General features: G+C 42.2%; 1 protein-coding gene across 1 annotated transcript; it reads left to right on the plus strand.

The window, feature by feature from the left end:
- Nucleotides 1-287: 287 nt before the first annotated feature.
- FAM180A (family with sequence similarity 180 member A) lies at nt 288-23,277 on the plus strand. Its single transcript, XM_066184638.1, has 3 exons — nt 288-658; nt 22,473-22,573; nt 22,876-23,277. Exons 1-3 carry the CDS (start codon nt 583-585, stop codon nt 23,215-23,217), a joined length of 519 nt encoding a protein of 172 aa, XP_066040735.1. The 5' UTR covers nt 288-582; the 3' UTR covers nt 23,218-23,277.
- Nucleotides 23,278-27,566: the final 4,289 nt, after the last annotated feature.

The following is a 27,566-nucleotide window of genomic DNA, read 5'->3' on the forward strand; positions in this document are numbered from 1 at the left end:
ATCTAAAGGCAGCATGATGTGTTTTTAACAAAGGAGCGATTATATGAATCACAGTAGCAAAATGTTCTTGCAGAGCACATGCCCCACGCCGTGACTTAAGCCTCCAAGGGTGGCTGTCCATCATTCCAGAGGAGGGATTCGCCTTGGACAGGGGTTAGGGTCAACTAACCCCTGTGTTACAGAGGAGTAGCTACAATTCCAGAGTCTCTTTTAATGAAGTTACTTGTGGCTGTTTATTGGACGGAAATAAATTCCAACTGGCCCATATAACAAATGAAACTCAACTACAAAAATGTAATGATATTTATTCACCCAGCTGCCAGCAAACTCACATGCACTATGAGTCACTCCAGATGTGGATAAAAACAAAGTCTGTCTGTGAAAGTAAGTTTCCTATCCCGAGGAGACTTGGTTTGGGAGAGGAGCTGCGCGCTGACTTCAGCTCTACTCAGAAGAGCAGACAGGTTCTTCTGCAAAGGGGGAGGGGGAGAGGAAAAGCCATTATTTATTCCTGAAAAGAAAGGAGCTGGGGAAATAAAAAAAGCTACTGTACAGCTAGACATACGTATTTTAAAGAGAAGGATGCTTTGGAAGACTTTGGTGCTGCTGCTGTTCTATTACAGTGCTCATGCCACTGTGACCCACAGATGGAGCAGAGGTAAGATTTCAGCCTGAAAAACTTTTTAACAGAAAAAATGTGAGTTGTAGATTTGGTCTGAAACTATATTGCATTATACATGTGTGCATGTATATATATGTACACACATATATATATGCACACAATTATAATTTTTTCCCTTGCAACTCTGGAATTTTTTTCTCCATTAAACAGAACAGCTAAAAATATATAGAAAATAAAAAATACACATTAATAAGTGCAAAAGGTAAAATGATATATGTATTCTATTATAATAAAAATATATAAAATAGCCCAAGAACCAGAATTACATTCCTGCACTGTCCCCCCCTCTTCTTTCTAATTTTTCTCCTGCACTAACAAAAAAATATACCTTATGAAACCTTCAAGTGAAAGCCTGTGCAGTCACAGGTGGCATAATCTGCTCTAGCAGGAAGATACCTGGCAATAGTAAAGCAAAGAATGCCTAGATTGTGAAAGGTGCCTGGCAATGCTGCTACTCTACCCTGATAGAGGAGCACAGATAACACAGAGAAAGTGACCTGGTGTGTTGCCAGGCTTCCGCTGCCAATGTGACAATACACAGTCGTGACATATTTGTAATTTTTTTAAGTGTGACAGCAGCATATGGAATGTTTAGGGACTATTGGATTGCATAGGAGATGCCTGCTTCAAAGCTAGTGATGATGTCCTTTCCCTTTTTTGGTTTTATTCTCTCCTCTGGTATTTGGCACTGGCTCAGTAGCTGCTGGAAGTGGAAAAAGGAAACACCTCCCAAAAGATTTCTTTGGTTCTGATATAGAGATTCACAGACATTTAAAGGAACTAGAGTCTGCTGAAGAAATAGAGCATTCAATTGCCCCCCTCCCTTCTCCAGTCACCCATGTCTTCTTCATCATAGCTGGTACCATTCCAGTCTGTCATTTGGGTTTGGTTTTGATTTTGTAGGAGAGGGAATGGTTGAGGGAATTAATGAAGAGCTACACAGTCCAGCTCAGGCTGTATGAATGCTTAATTTTTTCCTTACAATGTTTAATTTCTCCTTTCAAAAATCCCTGTTAGTGGGAACTCACTGGCAGGGCATTGACCATGGGACTGACCATGGAAGATTCTTTCCACAACTTTTTCAGCACTCTCTTGGCTGATATTGCATGCATCATTGTACCTGCATGTACCTTACTTTTCTCTTCTGGTATAAGACAGGAAATAACACAAATATTTGTCACAACATCCTGTAATTCTGTAGGTAAGAATTGGTTGTTCCATGGGTGACAAAAAAAAAAGTGAGAAAATCAGAACTAGATCTGTATATATTAATAAAAAACACAGCCCCACCCTTTGGAAGAATGATGTCACCTTGCCTAAGAAACAGGGAAAAAATTTAAAAAAAGAAAAGGGAGATCAATTTCATGTAATAATCACTATGTAATTTAAGGACGCCCTTCACTTTTGCTAACACCTTTATTTTAATTCAACAGTGTCACAACCCTAAAAAGAATGCATGCACCTAATAAAGTTCCACTTTAATCACCATGAATATTTAAAGAAAAAACATCAGAACTCTATTGTGGCTTTTGGGAAAGCAGATTTTTTTCAAGTTGGAATCTCTAGTGCTTATTTTTGGAGACTTCAGAGGAAGAGAAGATTCATTCCCTATTGTGATAAGGAGTTCAGTTGTCACAAATAGTGTGTGCAGGCATTTTCTGAGGAGAAATCCAGATTTTTTTTTTCCACATCTACTGGGGCTGTTCTGCTCTAAAGATGTTTTAGAGGCACGACTCCTTCAGCAATAACTACTTCAGTGAACCTCCACTCCCCTTGAACTGTGTGTCAACCCAACCAAATCTGCAATATCTTGAGAGGGTCCAAGCACTGCCTTAATTTTTGAATTGCTTAGAAACCTAAGACAAAATTGGAGTACTGAGAAATGACACATTCTTCTGCACATTCAGAGCTCTTCCCTCCCTCCACAAATGACAACTGAGTCTTGTTTAGGTTAAACCTCAGTCATTTAAGTCTTATCCAAGTCCTGATTTGAGTTTTGCAATGAAAAGGCAAAGACAGATCAGCATCTGGTCTGACGGAAATGAAAGACAGATCTGTGTATCATCTGCATGTTGACTTGTCATCCAGATTGTTTACAAAACAGTAGGGGAAAGGTCTTGCCTTAATTGCCAGCAGTTGTTGTTTGCAGTAGAAATGAGCAGTCAATATTGTATACAACAATGTCGAGTTTGACCATTTTCCCACAGGGAAGCACTGGGGCAGCCTGGGATCCCCAGCCCTTGCAACCAATCATTCAAACTTTGGCTCAGGAAAAACTCAGACATGAGAAAAGATGAACACAGTGGTGCTGACTGGGAACTCCCAACTGCCACCTCCCTTTTCTCTTTGCTTGGAAGAATCAATCAGTGGGGGGAAAAAATCCAAAAGCATTTCTGGCAGGAAAACAGAGGGCTTTATTCATTCCTTTTTCTTTTTAAACTGCCTCAGCCCTTTGCATTAAAAATCTCACACACACTCCTCAGCCTGACTTGATTAAGCTGTGGACATGAGTCCAGAAGTCACAGGCAAAACTTAATCCCTAGGATGGGTGTGTTTAAAATAACAAGAAAAAGATCCTGAGTTATGATGAAATAATTTTCTTGTCATCACCTCTAGTTTCCTTGAGCCTTTTGTAGGCTTAGCTGCATGGAAGTATCCTCTCAGACTTTGTGAAGCCACTGTCTAGGGAAAAAGGTAATGAAAAAAAGTTATTAAAAGTCTTTACTGACTAAGTATTATTCCCTATGCGATGGCAGAGGTGAAGTCATATAAATTCTTCAAGTTCCAAATAAGAATTCCAGATCTTAAGAGATGTTTCTTCTGAAGAAACTAAGGAACAAATCCTGGGTTTTAACAACAAAAATAAGAAAAAAAAAAAAAAAAAAACCAAAAAAAACCTTTCCATGCAGCTATGGCAACCAGTGGCACTGCTTGCCAGTTGCTTCCATCAAAATTTAAGGAGTACCAATTCACTAGACAGCAGAAGCCAGCCTTACGAGCATTACAAGAGTTGTCTCTTCCCTGAAGAGAAACCCTAAGGCAATCTTTATTAGCACATCTCAGCTGGCTGGAGCTTATTTGCTGTAAAGGCTGCCTGATTCTAATAAATGGGACACACAAACAGTAGCCTTCTTGCAGTGTGTTTACTCAGGGAGAAAAGATGCAGATTCCTTATGGTTGTGGCTTTTGGTCAGTGCAGAGGCAGCTGCAAGGGTAAGTTCACCCCTTATTGGAGGCTGTAAAAGGAGATAAAAGACACAAAATAAGAAGGTAGAATGCTTTTCACTCATCAGTGTCAAAAGGATATATCAGCACCACAGAGGTTTCATGCTTTTGGGGAGTTTTTGTGCTGTTCCTTCCATAGCTCAAAGGCAGCATTACAGTTCCATCCAGATCCATCTGGTCCATGAGCATCACTTTCTACCCGATCTCTAGTGGCTGGTAAAGTCAAATGACTGTTTGAGAGCACCAGGGGAACAGTCTGCTCTCCTTACAGGTCTTCTGCAGAAGGAATTGCTTGAAAGAACAGAAAGTCCATCCTCCTTGATTTCCCTACAACATTGCTAACTCTTACTATTTGCTCTGGTGTGGTGGGAGCTCAGTTTGTGGGTTTGATGGAACAGCTGCTGCCTGAGCAACTTTTCTCTGCTACTTCTGCTTGTGGACTTAGCTGGAACAGGCTGGCAGCTCTCCAGTGCCAGGAGAAGGAAGACTGTGTAGGAGAGAAAGAGAGACTGGCTGTTGCTAGAAAGACAGCCAGTACTTCTGTAAGGAAGTATCCTGATCTCTGCGGTCATTTGGTTGCCGGTGATCTCTGCTGTGTGTGCAAAGATTGAGTGCCTCAGAAATTAGAGCATGCCCTTTATCTTCACTCCTTTTCATCTTATTTCCCTCTCTTCCCTGCTGCATCTCGTATTGCATCCCTACTGCCAGGCACTCCTTGCCTGAGCAACTTCTGGGATTCCACCACTGACAGTGATTCTTGTGTGACATTTTTGGCTTGGAGAACATGAGCAAAGGGAATGTGGCCCGAGTCAAGCCTGTAATTGCAACACAAATGGTTGAATGCCTACATATTTATGTAGCCAGTGGTCCTTCAGTAAACCAGGTTATGGTCTGTGTTATTTGATGTGTGACGAGGTTGCCAGAGATCTGGTCCAAGAGTAAAAAGAAGTTACATCAGCTGGACCAACTACCAGAAATTTTTAAATTGTAACATCTATCCAACTTCCTTTAATTTCTATAAAGACATTGTTATCCAGTTCTTAAAATGTGCAGTGCAAATGAAAGATGTGAAATGAAATATGGAACAGTGCCAACTCTCTCTAAGCCTGGCTATGTAAAGAACGTAACTTCTTATGAGGAAAATGCAATATTTCCCTTTTCTCTGGTTCTCATGTGATCTCTTGGAAAACTGCCTCAATTGCCCCAACTTCCCTGCTTGTTGGGCCCATTCCAACAACCTCAGTGAAACTGCAAAAGGGGTGACTGATCTGCTGCAGAGCTTTTTCCCACCTACCCAGAGTCTGTTCCATGAGTCTGCCCAGTTCCTGGGAATGTATGTTTGTGGGCTGGAGTCCCCTGATGCAAATTATTTCTGCACCAAATATTTGAACTCTGTCTGTAAGGAGGTGAAGGCATCTCCTAAAGAAGGTCTGAAAAGGGATTAGTTATTAGTAAAGATGCTTGGTGTTGCAAGGGTAGCTGGAATATCACAGTCTCTGAATGGATTTTAACCAAGGTAGGATAAATATCCAGTAAGGTAGGGCTGTGACTGTAATCAAAATCCATTCTAGCGTGTCCTGATTCCCCAGATGCTCCTTTAGGACCAGACTTAATTAATTTAACCTGCATGGAGGATGATCCCTAAATCAGAATTCACAGTGGATACCTGAACCTGAAAGAAATGCAAAAGATGCTTAAAAAAAAAAAAAATCAAAGTTTTAAATCTCTTCTAGGGCAAAGATGCTAAACTCTGATGAGATCAGAGGGAAGATAGATTATGGAAGTTTTCGTATTTTAGTTTAGATCACAGATGATTTTTTACTCTATAAAAGCAGTCATGCTGTTAGGAAGGAAGGATTTAAGTGATTCTGAGACTTTGTTCACCACAGGAAACAGCTAAAAAATGGCTAAAACTTACAGCTCATACAGTAAAAGTTAAAAAGAGAGAGGAACTAGACAATTTTGAGGAAACCTGAGTAAACAACAGGAGGAAAACACATGAAGTAAAGCTGTTTTCTTTTAGATACGTCCTAGACCAAATGAGATCTATTTGCTGAGGGTGGCAACTGTAGAATCTTCCCGGTGATCCCAGATCCATTCCATTACTGAGGACTGGCAGGTCAGTTAGACATTTGCTGCCACTTTGGTCATCTTTTTCAGAATCCCTGCATGCTGTAGTGTCACATCTATTTGCCCCAGTTCCAGGAATGGAGTTGTCCTGGGATCTGGATCAGTTTGCACAAAGGTCCTCCTGCCCCCGCCAAAGCTCATCTGGGAAGCACCTCCTGACCTTTAAGCCCCTCCTTCCACTCTCACCTGGAAATAGCTCCCTTCACCTCACCTCTGACAACCATCTCACTGCTCTTAGTGCCTGTTGATCAGCCGGTGTTCTCTTCCATAGGCGAGGCAGCTCTGTGATGGATGAAATAACTCATGCAAAGACTGTAAAACACTGTCAGTCCCCTCTTGGTGACCTTATACTCGGCTGCTGGGCCCAGACACCTCAATGGTACCTGGCATTATGCAAACACACAGAATAAAAAATAAACTGTCCTTCTCCAGAGAACTTTCAGTGTAATTAAGGAGAGGAAATATTAGCATACTTTTTTGTCATGAGGCGCAGAGTCATTAAATCCCTTGCCCCAAATATCTTCAGGATGGCTGTGTGTGTGTGTCTAGTCCTGTGTACGGTTAATAGCTGTGATTTTTTTTTTTTTTAATTCTGTTTCTGAAGCATAAAGTGCTTTTTCTTGTTTTCCCGGGGTAGATCATGCCAAATTCAGCAGGAGTGTAATGACTCCTCACGCAGAAAGGAATCCTGTCAGAAGCACTGAATAGTGCAATCTAATTGAAAGGGAAGTCAACGGGCCTTAATGAACATCATTGGGCTGCAGAGGCTCTGATTATTCAGATGGTGACAGGCAAGATGTAAATTGCTGAGGTAAAGAACTGAGTGGGGCAGCAATTAACTTTGCACACAGTGCCTGTGCCCGGGTTCAAGGCAGGGCAGGACCCACAGGGCAAGCCCAGGGTGCTGGAGGAGAAACTGGTGATTGCCCAGGCACAGCCAGGGCTCTGTGAACGTCCCTGCAGCACAGTGGCTCTGCTGAGGGGAGCTGACTCCATCCAAGACGCAGAGAAGTCAACTGGGTACATGAACCTGGCTGCAGCAAAACAGGGAGCTCTGTGAGTGTTCTGGTTTGAAGGGGACAAACCTGGCCCTTGATTTGACTTCAAAAGCACATCAATGTGCAAACCAGCATGATGAAAATCAACAGTAGTTTTTCTGCTCTCAGGAGTGAGGCAACAATTCATTATCTGGAATTTTGTTTCCTTGCTTTTTTTAAAATCTTCCAGCCCAAATCAGTTATTTTTTATTTAAAGGGGTTTTCAGCAAAATGGCAGGGGTGAAGGTGATACAGGTCAGCTGTACAGAGAGCTAATACTGGGAAACAGAGGGGGAAATGTACCAAAGCATCATTAAAAGGAAAAAAAGGGCAACTTGAGTATAAGCTGCAAATGACACTTGTTATTTAACACAAACAAAAATACCCAAGGGGACTATCATTTATGGGGTTTTCTCCCTAACTGGAAGGAGAGAAAATCAAGGCAGGGATCCTTTATATCTATTGTGCCTGTCTCTTATTACACCCAAATCCTGCTTAATTTGGGAGTTGCTATGGCAGCTTTATGATATATCCCCTACAACATACTTGCTCATTCAGAGACATTAAACCAGCCCAAATCTGCACCACAGGCTGTGGTGTTCCCATGCCTACCCAGTGACCAAGCCTCAGCCAGGAACTCCCTTTTTGCCCTCCCTGAGATGCTCCAGGCTGCAGCAATAACCCGTCTCCACTTCTCTTGCTAGCACAGCACTTGTTGCAGCACAGCCTCATTGTTGGGTTGCAGGCTGAGAATGTGAGGAGGGGAGAGGCAAAGTTAAATAAGCTCCGCTACTCCCAGTTTCCACAAACATTCCTTTCCTCTGGTGAAAGCATATGTGAGGCCTTTCCTGGCCCAGTTTGCTGCTTAGGTTTGGCAGCCCCCCAGTTCCCCTGAGAGCAGCCTGCATACCGCTCGTCCTCTGGAAATTCCTCCCTGGCCACAGGGAAACAGGTCACCAGCCAGAAGCCAGGCTCCAAACCACTGAGTCTCCCTCTGCTCAGGAGGAGCCAGGTGGGTAGCTGAAAAAAGATGCTGAGAAAGGGAAAAATAAGTTGTTCGGTGCTCAGAGGTTATTTGGGAGGAGACGGGACAGTGGGAGGTCAGTGCTGTGCTTCGGTCTCACATTGGGGACCCAAACTCACAAGGACTTCTGCAAGGCCTGCCTGACCCTCTCACACCCTGGCACAGGGGAAGCAGAGCACTTCAAATAGGTTCTGCCTAATTGTAAAGAGAGTAAACTGCACTGGACTGGATGTGGATATCTGCTGCAAGCCAGAAAATCAGGATTTAATCATCTCCACCCATTTGGCAGGTGGTGGTGTGCCACATAAGGACTTGATGCTTCTAATCTCTTCTGTGTCTTGGGAAGAGTAGAGACTTTCCGGTCTGGCAGGGATAATTTGAGCCACAAAGAGGGAGAGGCAAAGGCACAGGACAGATATCCTGAGAAAGAACAGAGAAAAAGCTGAAAAATGAAAATGGTATGAAGGAGAGGAAAAATAAAGACAAAGAAAAGGTGCAGAGAGAGAGAAAAAAACCAATAAATATGGATGGCGAGTATCAAAGTGCACCATATCAAGATTAGAGCAGCATTGCCTCCCTTGTCAGCACAGTATGCATCCATTTGAACCCACATTTCAGCAGATGCCCATCTGTCACAGCTGGTCTTCATTTTACCCATCTGCCTCTCAGGGTCTTGGAATGGTTGCTTTTCTTTGGAGCTGGCTCTGCCTTTTCCTTGTGCAAGTAGGTCTCAAGTTTACTTCTAGTCCCCAACAACCTGTCATCCTACCAGGATACTGAGAGCTTCTAGTCTGGGCAATTGACCTCTAGTCACAGTATAAAAATTAAAGTTACTGCTACTGAATCATCAGCGTGTCAGGATTTTTCCACTTTTGTTTTAACCTCTCCCTTTGATCTTCTACACAACGTAGGCATGCAAAAAGGCTCTTGCCACTGCCCAAGAAACAGCCTATTTTATTCCACAGAAGCTGCAGGAATCTTGCAGTTTTACAGGACTATGGAGCTACAGCATTTCCCATTAACATCAGTCATAAGAAACAGCACCACAACTGCACAAGTCCCTGTATCTCCCTATCAGTCTCTGGAGAAATGGATCAAGTTTTGAAAGCCCTCAGTTTCCTGCCTGGTTTTCATAATGCTAGCAGCCCTGACATTAATTTTTTGTTTGTGCTTGGCTCTGAAGAAACACAAAGTGTTTATTGTATTTATTTATTAAGCACAGATTTTATGTCTCAGGGAACTGTTCATGTTTTAAGCCCCCTTTTAAAATAAAAGACATTTAATACATGCTTCTTTTTTTATTTACTGTAATTATTCATGGCTTGGCACTGAACAAACTCCATTTCCAGTCAAACACTACTTGTAGACCTCCTAATATAGTACAGCATGTGTTGAGTGAAACCATCCATTTTTCATAGTTGCAGCAACTTCTGTTTTCAGGGATTACCATGCCAATTTGGCAGAAAGTTTTGGAAGGTAATAGTCTAATGATAAAAATGTATACACTACTTGCTCTGTTGCTTTCTACTGCCAGGTTTTTTAACAAACAGAACTTAAAAGGGCTGTCCTACCCTGACTTATACTTAGCAAACATAAAGCTCAGTTGGGTCTTCACAAAGAAACGAGGCTAGAAAAGTGTCCAAAAGTACCCAAAGCTTTTTCCACACTGGGCTGTCCAGGAATAGCAGGAATCAGATGCAACCAGCAAAAATTAGATCTATCAGCCCCAGTTAGGCCCAGGTGGCAGGGCCCACTGTGTGTCTGCCCTGTTGGGCTCTCCAGCAGAAGGAGGAGGATGATGTGGCCCTGTTGACACACGGGACATCTGGGAAAAGCCAGAGGGAAATGACTGGGCAGCACAGCATCTGATCTCTCCCTAAAACCATCCTACTGCTCTGAGGGAAGACAGCAGCCACTTGGCTGAAGCCTGGGCACTGCTGCATATTAGGGGTGGAGGGAATCCTGCAGGAGGGCAGAGAGCAGGATGGAGATGTTTAGCAGTGGGCCTGAGAGACATGGGGCAGTCACACAGACAGGGGAGTAGTGTTGCCAAGGTGCTGCATTTTCCATGTTCACAGCAGGAAAACGCTGTGGGCTTCAGCTGATGTAGTCTGGTTTTGAAGAATCCGCCTGGTAAATACCTGAGTGTTAGGAATACTGTAACAAATTGCATTTCCCTAGAAAGATGCTCCTTTTCTAGCCAGAAGCTGTATTTTGGGAGCAGACTGCTGGACACTTGCTGGGAATTTCTGGATACCCTTCAAACCCTGAATGACTAACTGCATGTGCCATAGCACATCAATCCATCATGCACTCAGTTATGTCAGCCCCACTCCCTGTGCGTGCTGCTCACAGCCAGTGTGGTCCAGCCAAAGTGAATGCCAGAGCTGAAAAACATGTGCACTTAGATCCTCCAAAGGAACATAGAGGGACTCTGAAGTAAAATATCACCATCAAGGTAAAAAGCTCAGTTTCTGCTTGCACAAATTTGGCAGGGTAACCAACTTGTTGCATGTCTTAAATACTCCCTTTCTATTTTCATGATCAAAGATGGAAATGTGTGTCATGCCCAGCTGGCTTTTCACACCCATCCATGATGTTCCCCCAGGAGCTTTTTCCTCCTGGTTGAATTCATGCTACCAACCAAGATGCAAGCTGTCAGAGTAGCAGATATATTATTCCTGATTCCTCTGCATGTGAATGCTGCTGGACCTGAGGCTGGAGCTCATCTTCCCCTGGATGTCTGCCCGCTGAGGTGGGAAAGAGTGCCAGTCGTCCTCATTGCAATTCCAGCTGGGAGCAACTGCTGGAACATTGTGTGGTTTACTGAGCTGTTTCCAAAGTCCAATGCATTTCCCTCTGGGTGCTTTTGCTGACAAATTAATACATGTATTATTCAGACAAAGTTATAAATCACCTTCTGAGCGTTCCTTTCACAACAAATCAGCGTGCTCGCAGCAGCCTGTCTCTGCAACCCAAGTCAATGGTTAACAGCTACTAATCCAAGGAGCTCACCCATGACGAGCTAGTTTTCATTCTCCTTCATCCATCCTTAATCCTTGGCACTCAGAGGTCAAAGCAGAATTTAAAGATTACTGGGGCTAGCATTCGGAATTATAAATAAGGAGAAAAGTAGTCCCTGTCTTATTTTGTGGCCATACTAAATGTCAGTCTACTCCTACAAATGGCTACTGTGTTCCAGTATCTCAGACAATGACTACCCTAACTTGACTAAAGGAAATCATAGGAGGATGATGTAAGATGGGTATCAATCACATATTCATAACCAGGTGGTGTCTATAAGCTTACCTGGTAGATCACCATCACTAGCAAGCTGAGGAAGATCTGTCATGCAGATAAATCACATGCTGAAGTCCAGCTTTGGCAAGGAGTGATTGTGTAGGGCAAAGCAACAGACAGCAGACTGACCAGAAGATTTTTCTCTAGCAGGATGTAACGCACATGCCAGCAAAACTTTTTATGTAAGCTCATGTTATTATGCAAGCTTCAGAGTCTCTGAACTAGTAAGAAATCCCAAATGTAGGAAACAGGATAAGATTTATGATGATTATCACAGCATCTTATTTAAAGTGCTTCTCCACAGCAATAATGCCTTCAACACAGTCCTCACACACAGAGTTAAACCAAAGAACTGACTCCCAGCTGGTTTCAGTCAGCAGCATGCTAGAGGCTTTCACTGGAAATCAGACCTTTCTCCCTTTCTCTAAATTTATTCATCTTAAATTTAGAAGATGAGGTAATTTTTTCCTTAAACATTTACTTACATTATTTTCCCATAACCCAAAATCTATTTTACAAGTTCAGCTCAAATGGCTCCAGAAGAGGGTGTATGTTAAGGAAGAGGACCACATGTGACAAATTGGCAGGGTCCTCTTGGGCTGGGAGCCACTTGGAGATGCCACCTGTAGGGGCAAGAACTGCAGCAGTGAAAGAGAAAAGTTTTGAATTTCCATCAACTTCAGGCACAGCTGTCAGCATTTTGTGCCTTTCAGGTCTCTCTCCTCAGGAAACAGGATATTTGGGTTATTCTGCTGGCTGTAAGGTTTCTGTAACCCTGACTCTACCTTTCTTGTCTCCCCTGTGATCCCAGGAGTGTCTTTCACAGCACAGGGTTCTCCATGACCTCTCTATGACAGAGCAGTGTCACAGGGCTGGTGGTGCCAGCTCAGGTCATCTGAGAATCTCACCCACAGTGTCCAGCAGCCTTTAAAAATTTGCAACATTCCTAGTTTTGGCAAGGCTTTCTGTATTTAGTGGTGAATGCAGTTGTACATCAGTCTTAGCTTTATTTCAGCAGATCTTGAGACCTGAAAGATCTAGAAATAGCCAGGTTTTAGGGGAGTTTGGAATAGCAATGAAGATTGGAAAAATGCCAGCTTTGTAAAATGGAAATCCCATATGTATGTTTGTGAAAGGGAGGATACAGCTATAAACCCATTTTATATTCATTCTTTATATTTCTGTGCTATGTTTATGGCAATATCACAAAGACTGTCCTGGCCCAACATCACATCTGCACACATTAAAATCAACTGATCAGATTTAGTGAAGGATTATATTTGAGCTTCACTAATATTTTAATATTATTTTCACAGAGATGCAGACATTAACATAATGGGGGGGGGGCAGACATGCTGCAGGTATGCAGGTGTGTACTTGACTGAATAGATATCTTCCCGTGCTGATCCTCACTCACTTCTCCAGCAGAAACATGTGTTTGCCCTGACTTTCTGTACCCAGGGATACAGCCCAGCTTTCCATCCTTCATGGTCTGCTCATTAGCAAAGCAGCTGTACCAGTCCAGTTCAGAGAGAAACCCAAATCCATCTTCAGGTCTTGAGTCCCTTTCTCAGACTTCTTATCTTTTTTGACACTACTAGAATTCATACAATGATTTGAAAAGGCATTGCCTCCAAAAAATAACACATTTCTTTACAAAAAGGACCCAGTATCTCCATTCTTTTTGTTTGCTGGGCAAGGCTGATTTATACTCTTTCTCATCCAGGACATATTCATGTCATTAAGAAAACCCCAGCAGGTGCACTGACATTTGGAGCTCAATGAACAGCTGGAAAGGCAGCTGGGGTTTCCCTGCTTTTGAAGAGCAAGTGAAATCCCAGAGCAGAGGAAGCAGAAAACTGGTATTTATGTATTCACTTCCTAACAATTTATTTCAATTTGGATGGGGATCTGAAGGAAAAGGGAAGACATTTCTCGTTGTTTCTAATTGGAGTGAGAAGAAATGATCAATCTAATGTTTATTTCTCCTCCGTTCTGCAACATTCATACTTAGTGAGGATGAGGAGCACCTTGTTGTTTCATATGTGTGAGCAGTTCATACATGAATAAAATATTAATAGCTGCCAATCAGATCAGAGACTGCTCCTAGACCCACTGTCAGACACTTGAATTTATTTGCCAGTTGAAACCATTCACAGATGGCTTAAGTGAATAATTCCAGGGTCCCTGGCATTTCTTAGCTGTCATGTCATCATAAAATTTCATACTACTCCCTGCTAGGTCTGTGGTTCAAACTGGACCTTTGATTATTTTCTCTTCATCCAGTCTGGGGAAAAAAAAAAAAAATACATATTCTTTCTGCCAGTTGAATCATAAAAAAAAAAAAAAAAAAAAAAAAAAAAAAAAAAAAAAAAAAAAAAAAAAAGGGATCTTATCCATCTTGTGGTTAGATCAAGGGTGGGAAGGCCTGAGGAAGGGCTTCGGCTTTTCCTCCCAGGGCTAATTTCCATCCTTAGGTCACCTGAGGACTTGAACCACCACCAGATACACTACGAACAGTTAGAGTACAACTGCACCGGGAGTCTCTCACGTGTAGAAATGCCTCAGGCGTAGCAGATGTGTTGTGGAGCGAGACAGCTAAAAACTAACACGGGCTTTTTTGTTGGGTTTTTTTTTTGTTTGGTTGTTTTTTTTTTTTTTTTTTTTCTGTTTGCTTTTCCCCTTCATCCACCACCAGGCAGATTCCTGGCTTAGCAGCCCGCGGGGCCGCACAGAGCGGTGTCGGCACAGAGGGAAGGAGGCAGCGCCGGGCAGGAGCTGCCCCTCGCAGCTGCAGCTCGGTGAGTGAGCTCAGACCCGGCAAAACCCTGGCCGAGCAGTCACCTCTGCCTGCCAGGACACAGAGGAAACCCAGCCGCTCGTAACTGAGTGAATACCTTGCCACCGAGTCCAGGGACTCAGCTCTGAGGAAGCACATACCCGGGAGGTGGTGCAAGACCTGAGCCCACCCCTTTGGGCTCTGCGATGTCGGTATGGAAAGGGCAGGGAACTGGTGAGGGTAATTCGGTGTTGAAGGGCTTTCCTCCCAGAGCGGTGACAGCACCATGCAGGAAGCTCTTGGAGCTGCTGTAGTTTTGTCTTTTCCTGTGAGGCAGAGGTTTCCTTTGCTCGCTCTCCATTGCTCAGCAGCAGAGGCAGCTGCTCCATGCTGCTCCTTTCTGCTCCATGCTGCTCCATTCTGCTTCATTCTCCTCCTCGGGTGCTCCCTCACAGCTCAGCGCCAAAACACAAGCACCCTGCTGTATTCCTTTCTCCCTTCCCTCACTCCCTTCTCTGCTACCTCCTGGGAGAAATGGAAGTAGATTGGATTGCATCCCTTCACTTGTTCATGCGTAAGAAACTATTCCAAATGTGTTTAATTAGGACTGCTTGGTGTCTTCCCCTTGGACCAGGACCACTGTGAGCAACACAGACAGGGAAGGAGAGGTGGATCTTCAGTGAAGACAGGAATACAAAGAACTGCTCCATTTCTTGACTCTGCCTGAAATTAACTGTGTTACCGCAATTATTTATCGCCTATGCATTAAACCTGTGGAGCAGGGTTGATATTTCTTTCCTTTATTGCTGCCCTTCCCTTATACAGTTTTTGCCATAGTGTATCCCCGGTTTGTGCTAATATAGCAGCACACGGAAGGATAAGAAAACAATACATTTCACTTCTTCTTTCCTTCAGTTTCTCTGGGTGCATTTTTTCTGTTCACACCTTCTGCAGCGACTTTACTCCAGCATGTTAAAGGCCTTTCCTGGCTGACTGGAATGTTTTATTATGAGCATAAATAATTCCAGGTGGGGACCCCTCCTTATCACACCGAGGGAAGAATAAATAACTCAGTATACATTGTGCAGCCTGGGAACAAGTGAAAATGCTGCATAATGGAAATTCCATATGAGGGAATAAATTCTCAGACCATTTTCATTGGTCGGTGCTAGTGATATCTTTGAAACCATTTCACTTAAGTCATAAATGTAAATATCCTCCACCTCTCACAAACACAGGCTCAGCTGACCGTTTTCTTCTCTACCAATATCAATTTCTGCAAGCGTAATGGTTTTTTGGTCTTTCTAACACACCTTTACATTTCTTACTCATACCAAGTAGCTAGACAGGCAATTACTACTATAGTTTTTTTATGGGGACTCTGGTGCACATTAATCTAAACTCACACATCTCAGGCCATTTATGAAGTGCAGTAGTTTATGTAGGAATGGGTTCTGTTTCATGCAACTGAGACACCCTTTTGGAATATGTTTGTTCCTGAAAAAGGAGATAAATTAGTGCAAACTAACTTACTTTGAAAAAAACTGATAATATGTTGCAGTACAGAATTGAATACAATCTGCTGTTGTTTAAAAGTGTTTAAAACTGCTTTTTTTTTCCCAAGAACAGTATTGCCTGTTAACAACTTTTGTAGGGAGATCACTTCCTACATCCTTATTGACAAAACTTTTCAAAACAAAGCTTTTCTTTTCCTTTAACCATTTTTTTAATAACTAGAGATGATGCTAATGTCCATTCTCACTTTAGTCAACAGTCAGGAATTACATTTAGCCTTAGGAGCTGATAGCAAGAATATAAACTGAGAGCAAACAGAGGCACATTCTCCTGGTAGCTGCTTTTAAACGTGCTAATTCATGTTGTTTTGTAATGAAAATGTTTTCTCCATCTTGCTGCTGTGCTCTCCTAAGGGGCATTGGGATTAAACCCCCAATGATGGAGATTTAAATGTATCAAAGTTGGAATTTAAAATAGAAGCTACTTATGTGAATGACTGCGAATCCAGACAAGTTTCAGATGCTAAGCTGTAGCACTGCACTTTTTTTTCTTCTCTTTATAGGATTTTGTGTGTGTTTCCCTCATTTGATTGCCCTTGTTCTTCCTCCAAATCCCCAGTCTGTCAATTTCTCTTGCACTGGGACAGTGTTCAATGATTTCTAATATAGCAGTTTTGATACAGAAAAGCAAAAAGTCAGGGAGTGTAACCAAAGCTCACATTCTGCTCTGGCAACAGCTGCAGACCCAGGACAGTAAAAGACCTTGCAGATGGTGAAGATGCATCCTTCTGGGGATGAGCCAAGTACAGGACAAGGAGTAAAATGCATAAAACACATTAATCCTTTAATAATCATGCCCTTTTGGGGATTTACATTACCACTTTCACTGCCTGACACACCTGTCATAGGTTAACATCCCCCCACCCTGATGTAAGTAATGCTTTTGGCACCACTGCAGAAATGCTAGACAGATATTTTCAAGGGTATTTCCCTGTTAGCCTGAGGCCGCAAATAGGGAAGAGTGAATTGTTACTCCAGCATTGAAGCAACTCATCATGGACCCACGAAAATGTCCCTAGACAGAAGTAAAATTCTTTGTGTATAAGAGATACTTCTGGTCTGTGTGCAAGCCCTCAGAAGTAAGGTTATCAAAGAGAAACATGAAACAAAAGCTTTTTTCAAGTGTATACAAACTTTGACACTCATGTCATCTTCTCTTCTGCACAGCATGGTCAAGGAGAGTCCAAACCTAAGCTTCCCACAAACAGGTATAGAATCATCCAGACAGAACGGGCCAGGCTGGAAGGGGGCACTGTGGGTCACCAGCTCCCACCTCCCTGCTCAGGCAGGGTCATCCCAGAGCACATGGCACAGGATTGTGTTCAGACAATTCTTAAATATCTCCAGGGGGGGAGATTCCACAACCCCCGTGGACAGTCTGCTCCAGTGTCCAGTTGCCCACACAGTAAAGAATCCTCTTGTGAGCATTTCAGGCATTTGCCCTAAAATCCAAAACAACAGCTTCTAGGAACTGCCCAGCAGTCTCTGCAACAAAACAGATTCAGTCAGCCTGGATCATTCATCATTTTTTGCATGGCATTAATTATAATGGCTAATGTATCTGCCCATACAATCATTTTGTGGACAGTGCTGAGTTTGTTCTCTTTGGCAAAAACTCGAATCCCTCCTGTAGAATCAAATCCTTCTTGTTCCTCTGCTCCTCCTGTCCTTCATGAAAGGTGTCCTTCTGAAGCAATGAGAGAACTCTTTTCCATGCCTCTGATGACAATCAAAATAATTCCTTTTGAGCCATAACCCCAATTAAGCTGTTCATGTCCTAGAGCCCTGGGGGGCCATACTTGTTTTGGAGCAATGGTCTGCACAGGCCCCAAATCGTGTTTCATACCTTTTCATAGGGGAAGAAAAGGGCATTGATGATGCACAAATAACTGAGGACTCTTGCAGCTATGCTCTGTGCTTATTGAGCAAACACATCACAGGAAGCAACTGGGAAATAATGAACAGATGCATGAACTGGAAAGCAAAACTAAACATCTGTACCCTCACCAATCAAACTGCAGGGAAAACCTGGGAGAGGATCACAAATATTTACCACACGGCTAATGAAGTGCAGAAGATTCTGGCAGAATCTCTTAAGAGAGATGAAAACATCTTTAAAATGAGGCTATTGTCAGCCTCAAATGTGATGTTATGTTTAAACCATAAAGATGCATCAGCTAAGTAGATAGAAGCAGGTCAATGAGTTGGCAAACATGGCTTTCTTTTTGTTAAAAGGCCTGGGAAGTCTTGAAGGAGAGTGGAATTGAGTCAACAGAGCCGTAGGAGACTGGATTGGCTCCTGCAACAAGCAGAAAATAGAGATTTCTGTGCCAGTTTTGCTGGGCACTTTTAACCACCCTAAGCAGGAGATGTGTGGGCTGCCTGCATTCTTCAGGCAGAGGCAGTGGTGCACTCGAAGGCACAGGATGGGGCCATGCAGGATCAGGCAGGGAGGTTTGGAGGGGGTGGCTGTGCTCAGATACTCTGCTCTCTCTGATCCACCCCCAATCCTGAGCCCTGGACAGGCAGCAAGGAAGAACACCCAGACCCCTCTGGAAGAGGATGAGCATGTCAGTACACAGATATATAATAGAGAATGTTTTCAGTAAGGATAATGAAAAGCTTTTTTTTTCCTAGCTTGTCTCTGCAAATCATAGGCTTTTTGTTACATGGCTGACCAGTCCTTAGCACAGAAGTACCCGTATCTACCTTGGAGATGCCTTAACCAATATTTAAGAGAAATAAAAACAATAAATCAACAGGAGACTCTCCACTGACTTCAGAAATCACTGGACTGGGCTTTCTCTGTCAATACTAATTGGGGATCTCTGCTGCTTAGATGTTCATTGCCACTGCCATTGAAATGAATTGGCAGCAACATCAACATAAAATCATGCACATCACTCTGCATCTCCAATTGCTTGATAGCTTTTTAGAGAAGTCCCTTGGGAAAGAAATCAGTAAAAAGTTCTAAACTAACTCTTCTGTTCTTTGATGTCCCCCCACCACTCATGTCAGAGATGGAAATAAATGCAGGAAGAAGTAAAATCAGCAAAAAGTTTCAAATGGAATTTGCAATCATTAAATGCAGAAACTGACTGAAAATCTATATCTCAGCTTTTGTGCTTAACTGACACGTGTGTTAAGTCAGTTAAGAAAATCAGAGTGCTTCCTCCAAATGTTCATACAGACTTGGAGGAACTTGTGAATTCATGGAAAGGACTGTGGAGGGAGTAGTGGTGGAAGGATTTGACTACTGAGCAGGAAGAAAGAGAATGGGAAGGACTGAATAAAATGCAGATCAGGAAAATCAGATAACCATGACAAATACAAATGAGTTCTGAAAGACTTTATGAGTAGAGTCTCGAGGAGCTGTAACAAATTTTAATGTGTTTTGGGAACGAGATAATGAGACAAGGGAGTCAGTGCTGCAGAGGCTGGCATGCTTCTGATATGCATAAAAATCCCTTCTCACACAGAGCAGGCCAAGCCCTTGTCCCTTTGAATCTCCTCACAAACCCCTTCTTCTTTCTGAGGTGTTACCTGTGACTCAGCAAGTGGGCCAGAATCAGTGTTACGGCATTCATTTTTGTGTGAGTCCTTTGCTGAGGCTTTTCTGGGTGAGTGGTGATGGGCTGAAGCTGGTGGCTCCCTGCTCAGATCCACGGTGGGAATTGAAAGATAAATGCAATCAGTGTGATGACAAGAAGCATGACAGCACCAAAGCAAAATGCCACAGACTCTTTTCCATGGCTCAGGGGAGATTTGAGATGTAAACCATCTGCATATGTAGAGGTACTCCATGCTCTGAGGCTGTTTTCACCAAAAGGGCATCTAAAAGCTAAAAGAGATAAAAATGAATAGTCATCATTATGGACTGGATTTCTGCCAGCTGCTAAGTAATTAGAGTTTTAATTGCCCAGTAATAAAAGTTTTAATTACTCAGCAATTAGTGCTTGAAGTTTCAAGTGCTTCACTTGCACTCAGTTGCATTTTTGAATTGTCAAGAGTGAAAAATGGAGTAGCTCCAGCATGCCTCAGCAAAACTCTGAGCAAGAGAGTGAAACATCAGGGATGGAGCGGCTATGCCTGAAACTCATCCTAACTGCTGTAGCTACCTACAGTATATTTACTGCAATGCAACAAAATATTTTACCCATTCCCTAGCTAATTTAAGGCCAAAATACCCTTTGGTGTGTCAAGCATTAATTGCTTCATACCTAGCATTATCGTGATTCATTTTTGATATGCAGGATAATAGACGTCCTGAGGCTCTGGTTTCTCTCTTCTTGCTTTACTAGAATTTCAATATCATTAAGGAGCCAAACTATAACAACATCAGCAGTTGCCAATGGTGCAGGAAGCAGGGCTGCATTTAGGGTATAGAGCCTGGAAGAAACTGCTTATTTATAATCTGCTTGGGTAACCCCAAAGAGTCAAATTGTCTGATGAGCCATGTAGTCACAGAGTTGGGACAACTTTTCCATAAAATAACTACAGTTGCTCCAATGTTTTTGGTTTTGGTTTTGTTGTTGTTGTTTGTTTGTTTGTTTGGTGTTTTGGGGGGGTTTTTGTTTGTTTTGTTTTGTTTGGGGGGGGGGTTGAGGTTTGGTTTGGTTTGGTTTTGTGGGTTTTTTTTTTTGTTTTTGTTTTTGTTTTTGTTTTTGTTTTTGTTTTTTTGGTTTTTATGCCCAGAAGAGAGAGCTTTAAATTATGTTCAGGTTATTTACAGGCAGCGTGCAAAATCCATTGCAAGAACTTTGGCAAAACCAGACAAAATTGATTTCATAAAAATGTTTCATGGGAAAAAAATCTGGTAGAGGAAGGGTGGGTTGAAACTTTCCAGAAATTCAAAGTAGGCTGCGTGTTCTGTTACATGTTGCTCATAACTCTGAAATTTGACAGGGGAATCATAATATTTTTCAAAATGTGGGGGATTTGTTTCCTTTTTTTCTTGGTGTTATAAATGATCAGAGCCAATTTCCAAAATCAAAGATTTATTTAACAAATTTGAAAAGCAATTTTGGAAAACGTCACGATAAATCAGGACAACATCGATCGAATGTTGGGTGGACAATCCGGGAGCAGCAAAGGGTGCTTCTCCGGAGTACTGCCCACAAATTCGGGGTCTCAGGGTAGGTGTTTTATACCATTTTTCTATCCTGAGACATAAACAAGACGGTAACAAAGAACCCGAAGAACATGACATCATGTACATGACATAATCATTGAAATGTCTGGTGTCCGCAAGGGATATCTGAAAGAGTTTCCTGAGAAATTGAAAAGACGTCTGAATGAAAAGTCTCCGAATCTTCTGTCGGAAGGTTTCTGCCGCCCTCCGCCCAGATTGGTATCGGATCTCCTGATGAACTGTGAAGATGTGGTCAGCCCATGATTAATGGGCCGTTTCCCGGTTATCTCTCTGGCAGATGTCGAGGTAACACCTTTGGACTGTGAAAAGACTGTGGTATGCAAAGAGACGCCCTGGAACTGTTTTTAGGAATTCAGGATTTTTTGCATTCCACTGCAAAGTTTAATACACACAATTTTAATCCACGAATTTAATACTGTATATCTATTACACTTGGTTTCCAAATTTATGTATTGGTAAAGAGAGTTAAAATTGAGAAGTGAAGTTTATGGGAAACATACCAACAGTCACATAAGCACAAGTTTTTAAAAACCCCTTCATAGTCCTGAATATTAGAAAAAAATCCAACAAATTCAAATTATGATTACCCAGGTATCAATATCTAAATAACATACAAATAATAATATAAAAATAAAATGCTAAGGAGAGTTTTTTCCTTCTGCTCTGAAAGTAATTTAGACTTTTTAACAGTACATGGGTAGTTAGTAACCTGGTTAATAACTCAAAGCATTTAGGTCTTCTCTAAAGCAGCATCAGATGTTTTCTATACCGTGGACTCTCTAGGTCATTGATTCTACAAATGCTCTACTTCACTGGGGTGCTGAGTTCAGGGACTGTACATATGTTTTCTGTCTCATTTCTCTGAGAAAATGTCTGTACTGCACTTCACAGTGGTGAACAGATACCTGATGATAGCAGGCTCTGTTTTTTCCAGTTATGACACTGCAAAGTGTTATAGTCACACTAAGCTGGGAGTCACCTCACTGGATGTAGCTGTCTTGTCTAAGCTGGTAACAGGCTCAGTGAAGAGACACAGACATCTGGAGTAACTCAGTCCCTCTAAGCGCAAATGCCCAGGACAGATGAGCTGATTATTCTCTGTTGGACCTATCTCTAATGAATAAGAGGAGATCAACTTTTAGATAATTGAAGCCAGGAGAAATGTAGGCTCTCAGAAGCAAGACGGTAGAAGAATGGACCGAAAAAAGTAGGTTTTGTTGATTATGAGTACTGATTTCCCCTTTCAGATCCAGGAAAAGGACCTGTGTTTCAGACGATGTTAATTATTCATCTCACCTCTGAGGCTGCAGCTCAGAGTCCCAGGCTTGGATAACAAAGCACCTTGTGTTAGGCACCCTATGGATCCAGGACAAACAGCTAACCTCCATCCCTGGTAGATCAGGTTCAAAGCAGTCCCTGACACACATCTCCTTTGCAGTGAAAGGCCATGCTGTACAGTAAGACTTTGCAAGAGGCAGTTTTTTACTTGACTCTACTATTGGAAAGTGCTTCTTCTTGTCAGTGTTTGGCACCTTATAGAACCTCTCTTTCCCCATTACTGTTTTCCAGCTGTGCTTTTCCCAGCTGCTCAGCGATTCAAGAGGTCCTCAGCTGCCTTCCTCAACCCAGTGTTACAAAACTCGCTGGAAGATGTGGTCCTGCTTTATGAGGTTCAGTATATCAACCTTAAGCCTTAACCAGGACTGGGGGTACTGTCCATACTGGGGTTATCTACTATCTGGCTTTGTGTCACTTTTATTCATCCCAGCAGTAAACCCGTGGCTGTGTGAAGGTTCACCAGAAGGGTGGGAACACATAGAAACTTTCTGGTCTTCCCCCACCTCCAGACAGTGCAACTGCCTCCGTTTGACAAAAATTAAAGACCTGAGGGCATATTGTTAATTCACATGTGCTCTGTCTGGAGTCTCTTGGAGAAAATAAATAGCTTTCTGTGTTCTGATTTTTGCACCAGTTTCTTTTAGCTGAGCTTGACATTGACAAAGGTCAGAGGATCTCCATCAAAGATGAGGAGCTGGCTTCCCTGAGGAAGGCTGCTGAGTTCAACACCATCTGCAACGAGATTATCCCCAAGAGCATCACAGAGATCCGCAGGCTGAGCAGCAGGCTGTCTTCCTACCCGAGGGTCCTCAAGAAAGAAGACTTTGAAAGGACAGTGCTAACCATGGTATACACGGCCTACAGAGCTGCTCAGTCCCAAGGGCACCAGAAAGACACTTGGGCTGAATCCTTTGTCAATCTCTACAAAGCCCTGAAGAACGACTTGATGCTCCCCTACGGCAAGCAGCCCTCATAGTGGAAGAGGAGCAGCAGCTCAGCCGCCTGCTCTGGCTGATGAAGGACACAATGTAGCACGCCCACCACTTTATTCTGTAAAAGTGTTTAATAGCCTGCTTCAAGAAAGATTGTTCGTTTTCTGGCTCCCTCTTGTGGAATGCATTTTCTAGTTCCATGCTAAACGGTGAAAAACCCCTTCAGTCCTGAGAATTCGATTTTTGTGCTGTCTTGGAGGCACATTCTGTGACAGGAAAAGAAGGGAGTTTGGTTTACACCCAGGCAGTCCCTTGTTTCAGGCAAACCCTTGATTCATACTTTGGGTTTCCTATAAGAAATGATAAATATATTGTTCTTATGCTCACATGCTGATGTGTAAGTGCTGGAGGGTGCTGCTTTCCTAGCTGGGGAAACAAGTTCATGTCTTGGCTGGCCAGTAAGAGAATATTACACAGACATGAAGGCCCACTGTAAAAGTAAGAGGTTTCATAACTGTCAGCCTTCAAAAATTATGCCACATATTATTAATTCCAAATGTTCTCAGAAATAAGCACTCTCTGATTTACTTCATTTGGCTGAGCCAGTGTTTAATTGCAATAACATTTGCAGAAGACAAAGGGCATTGTGGAGAGGAGCAGCAAACAATGCCTGTGAACGTATTCCCCTCTTCCTGGAGCTGTCCTCCCAAAGAGTCTGCAATGATTTTTTCATTATTTGCACACGACTTTGCTTCTGCTGCTTGTTTTTGTTTGTTTTTTTTTTTTTTTTTTTTTTTTTTTTTTGAAAGGAACATGTATTTGTCCTCAGTGGAATCCAAGGCAAGACAAAGGCCCTATTTAATTAAATAATGCCACATTTTTTCCTGGTTCTATCACTTGAATGTAGATCATCTAAACCCATGCTTCACAACCCCGCTGAGGCAAGGGAGGAAGGTGCATTAAAACATACCTGGTGCTGAATTTGGCACTGTGGCTCTTTTTTTTTAACAGTAAATTATATATTCATTTGAGTATGTTTGTGTATGTGTGTGTGTGTTCATGCGTGTGCACATAAGTGCTGAGTACGTAGAAGAATCCCAAATTGTTCAGTCAGTGAACAATTACATCTGACCACTTAGCAGAAAAGGCTATTTACCAATTCAGTGGTGCGAATTATGACTTTGGGAGCAGCAAAGGAAAAACTGTACAAATACTGCAACCAATTATACTAAACTGTGAAAAAAATCATGAACAGAAAATAGACAGACAAAGGAGATCTATTTTGTCAGAAGGATAACTAGCTATCAAAAATCCAAACTTTACTAAATCAAACCCCCTAATTTTTCTGCTCGAGAGATACAGACTCTGTTTTTCTATTGATATTAGAGGTGCTTCTACTTCCAGACAATGGGGAAAATAGCTGAACATTTATTTCATTCTTTCATATCATCATTCTCCATTTTTCTATTGCATAATATATTAAGGATGCAGGCCCAAATCACAAATCCCTGAGACTAAAACAGACCTAAGGATTCCAGCCCAAGTTCTGAATCATGTTTAACTGCTTTTGCATCACCTGAGCAAAAGGAATTAATTCTTCTGTGTCCCTTAAAAGGGATACTTCAAGGGCTGTAGCTGAAAAAATCCACCCATAAGCATGGCAAAGAGCACAGTGCAAGCAGTCAGAGCACACTGGGTTTGGCAAACACCTGTGGGAATGTGGAAGCCCAGCAGCCTTAGGGCCAGTCTGGCCGCGGCATTAGCAGCTGGACAAAGGGCTTATAAAAGACAGAGTCAGGCTTGTTTCCTCCAGGAGTTTCCGGATTTGTGTTTGTGAGTGTGCACATTCATTTAGACACACATATGTGTAGGTGCACTTTTATACCTGAAGAATTTTTTTTGCCATCTTCAAAGCCTGTCTGGCAGATGGCAAAGGAAACTGCAAATCTCAGCCACAGAGCTGTGGGCCACTAACATCTCTGTCTCCTCTGCTTGCACACACAGAGCTCAGCACCCCCAAAGCAGCCTTGCACTCCTGCCCACATGCCCTTTGAGCCCTCAGCTTTAACACTGATGATCCCCTTGGGATTTCTTCCCCCACCATGCCTTATAAACACATGAAGGAGAAATGCCACAGAGTGCACAGCCTTTGCATCTCTGTTTCTTGGCTCCCTCAAACACCACTTTCTGGAAGAGCCTGGAACCAGGGCAACCCATAAATGCCTCATAGCCAGCTACTCCAAGTCTGCAAAAATAGCACGAAAGAGAACTAGAGCAAATATTAATTGCAAGCAGTCACCAATAAGAGAAATATCTCCCAGCACTGCTCTTCACCCCACAACAGGACTGCCCAGCATAGGTTACTAATCATAAAATAGCCCATAAAAAGAATTACGGATAATTTTTAATATCTTATTATTCCCTTTGGCATACATACCTTACCATACTTAAAAATTGGTAGCTGAAACATTTATCTCCTCAACAGAAAATAAAGGTTGTATGAGTTTGTTTCCCTCCTCTTTTTACTGTGTGTAATGTAAGAAAAAGATTTATTCCTTGGGAAAGTTCTGGGACTGCCCAGGTTAATTTAACAGAGACTCTCAATGTAATAATAAAAACATACTACATAAAAGTCCTTGCCTTTGCTTTGTATTGATTTCAGCAGGAGATTTACTATTTTGCAACTTCAGCTTGAGTAATTGCTTTGTCTCAGACTGTGAAACTCTTAATGGGAGCAATGGTACAGGCAAGAAGAGGGAACAGCGCTTCCCTCTGAAGGAGACAATAAATAGAAATGAGAGTGCCACCCTTTTCCAGAGTTCAGGTGGAAAGGAGCATCCTGCCTCAGGGAAGTTCTTTGGGCTTAGGGCATTTCCCCCCCTCAGTATTGCTGAAGATGCAGGTGTAGGTTGCCTTCTCTCTATCTCAGTTTTCGTCTTATCACTTTGGACTGAATCTTCTTTGTGGGCAGTTCTTATCTCACAAGTTAGAAAGTCATTACCCCTAAATGGCACGTTTTATCCACCCTTTGACCTTATGGATCAGAAAAATATGAAATAGGATTATATTTTTCCATTTAAAATAAAACAATTTTTCATTTTATGCACATTTTTTACCTTTTATGTATTTTTTACATTGTTTCTCTGAAACGATTGAAAAAAAGAGATCCTGAGCTGTATTGGCCAACCCAAAATCTTCACATTAACTATAGCTTTTCTTCCAGTTGTTAAATTTACCTGAAAGGTATGAAGGTTCTGTTGCTTGATGGAAGTTTCGAGGTATAGAAGTCTGAGATACAATTATCAATTTCAGGAAGAATTTACCCCGTACATCAAACTCCTCAGTGCATCTGCATTTTCCAGGTTCCCAGGACTCAGGGTCATACAGGCATTACAGTCCAGTCTGGGGAGCTCAGTCTTTCACTGACTAGAAGAGAGTGGGCAAGCAGGTTTTGAGGGCATGGAAAATCCTAGATGTGTTCGTCCCATGAGATACAGGGAAAATATACATTTGTCTGTCAGATCATGCATGTAACCAGCCAGCAGGTTCAGTCCTAGAGCTCCAGTGATTTCTGCCCCACAAAAAGTATTAATAACACAAGAGTTGGAGAAATGTTATTTTTCCCCTAGAAGGCAAAAGTAGAAAGTCTAAAAATTCTCAGTTTGATTTTGAACCCTACGGTTTCTCAGGGCACACAAGTCAGTACAGAGATCAGCCCATGCCTCATGAATTAGTGACATTCAAGGGTCATGATGGAAGAAACATGAATACAAAAGATACTGTGCAGAAAACAATGATTATTTATTTATCATCAGTACAGGGGCCTTGAAACAATAACCAACTGTTCAGCTACCTCTAAAAGGTCTTTTTATATATCTGTGGGAATGTCAGAAGGCTGTTGATTTTATCAAATGTTCTGACTGGGTTTGGGACAATGGGTGGAGCAACTTCTACCTTCTGCAGTCCTCATTGGTGATTTAGAGTTGCCTGTAGCTTTTTAAGAATTTTTTGTCTTGAGATCAAGTATAATCCATGTTGGAATTACTGCCCTGTGAATTCAAAGCTCAGGGCAAAAGTAGGGTAAAGGTAGATACAAAAGAGAAGCAAAGAAATAAAATCCAAAGGAGCTGCAAATGGAGGGGGGGTTTGGTCTTTTCTTTAAAGAAGAAGTACCTGAAAATTTTCTTCTATGCATTGAAAAATAAATTGTTTGGTTTAGTAATTTTCCAGCAGAAAAGAAACTGTATTTGAGGAGGAAAAGCAGCACCTCAAATTACATCTTGCCTGGTTTATTAAAACGGAAGTTACACCTCTAGATGATGGAAGAAAAAAACTTTATACAACATGGGAATAAGGATACAAGATATCTACAACTGTGAGTCTGAATTAAAAA

Source organism: Chamaea fasciata, unplaced genomic scaffold (assembly GCF_029207755.1).
Source record: "Chamaea fasciata isolate MVZ Bird 193981 ecotype frontalis unplaced genomic scaffold, bChaFas1.0.hap1 SCAF_5, whole genome shotgun sequence".
NCBI classification, from domain to species: domain Eukaryota; kingdom Metazoa; phylum Chordata; class Aves; order Passeriformes; family Sylviidae; genus Chamaea; species Chamaea fasciata.

Excerpts from the sequence above, each read along its gene's own strand:
- FAM180A (XM_066184638.1), top strand. The coding sequence starts at position 583 with ATGCTTTGGAAGACTTTGGTGCTGCTGCTGTTCTATTACAGTGCTCAT. Across the intron at positions 659-22,472 it reads GACCCACAGATGGAGCAGAG|CTGTGCTTTTCCCAGCTGCT; the intron begins GTAAGATTTCAG and ends ACTGTTTTCCAG. Across the intron at positions 22,574-22,875 it reads ATGTGGTCCTGCTTTATGAG|TTTCTTTTAGCTGAGCTTGA; the intron begins GTTCAGTATATC and ends TTTTTGCACCAG.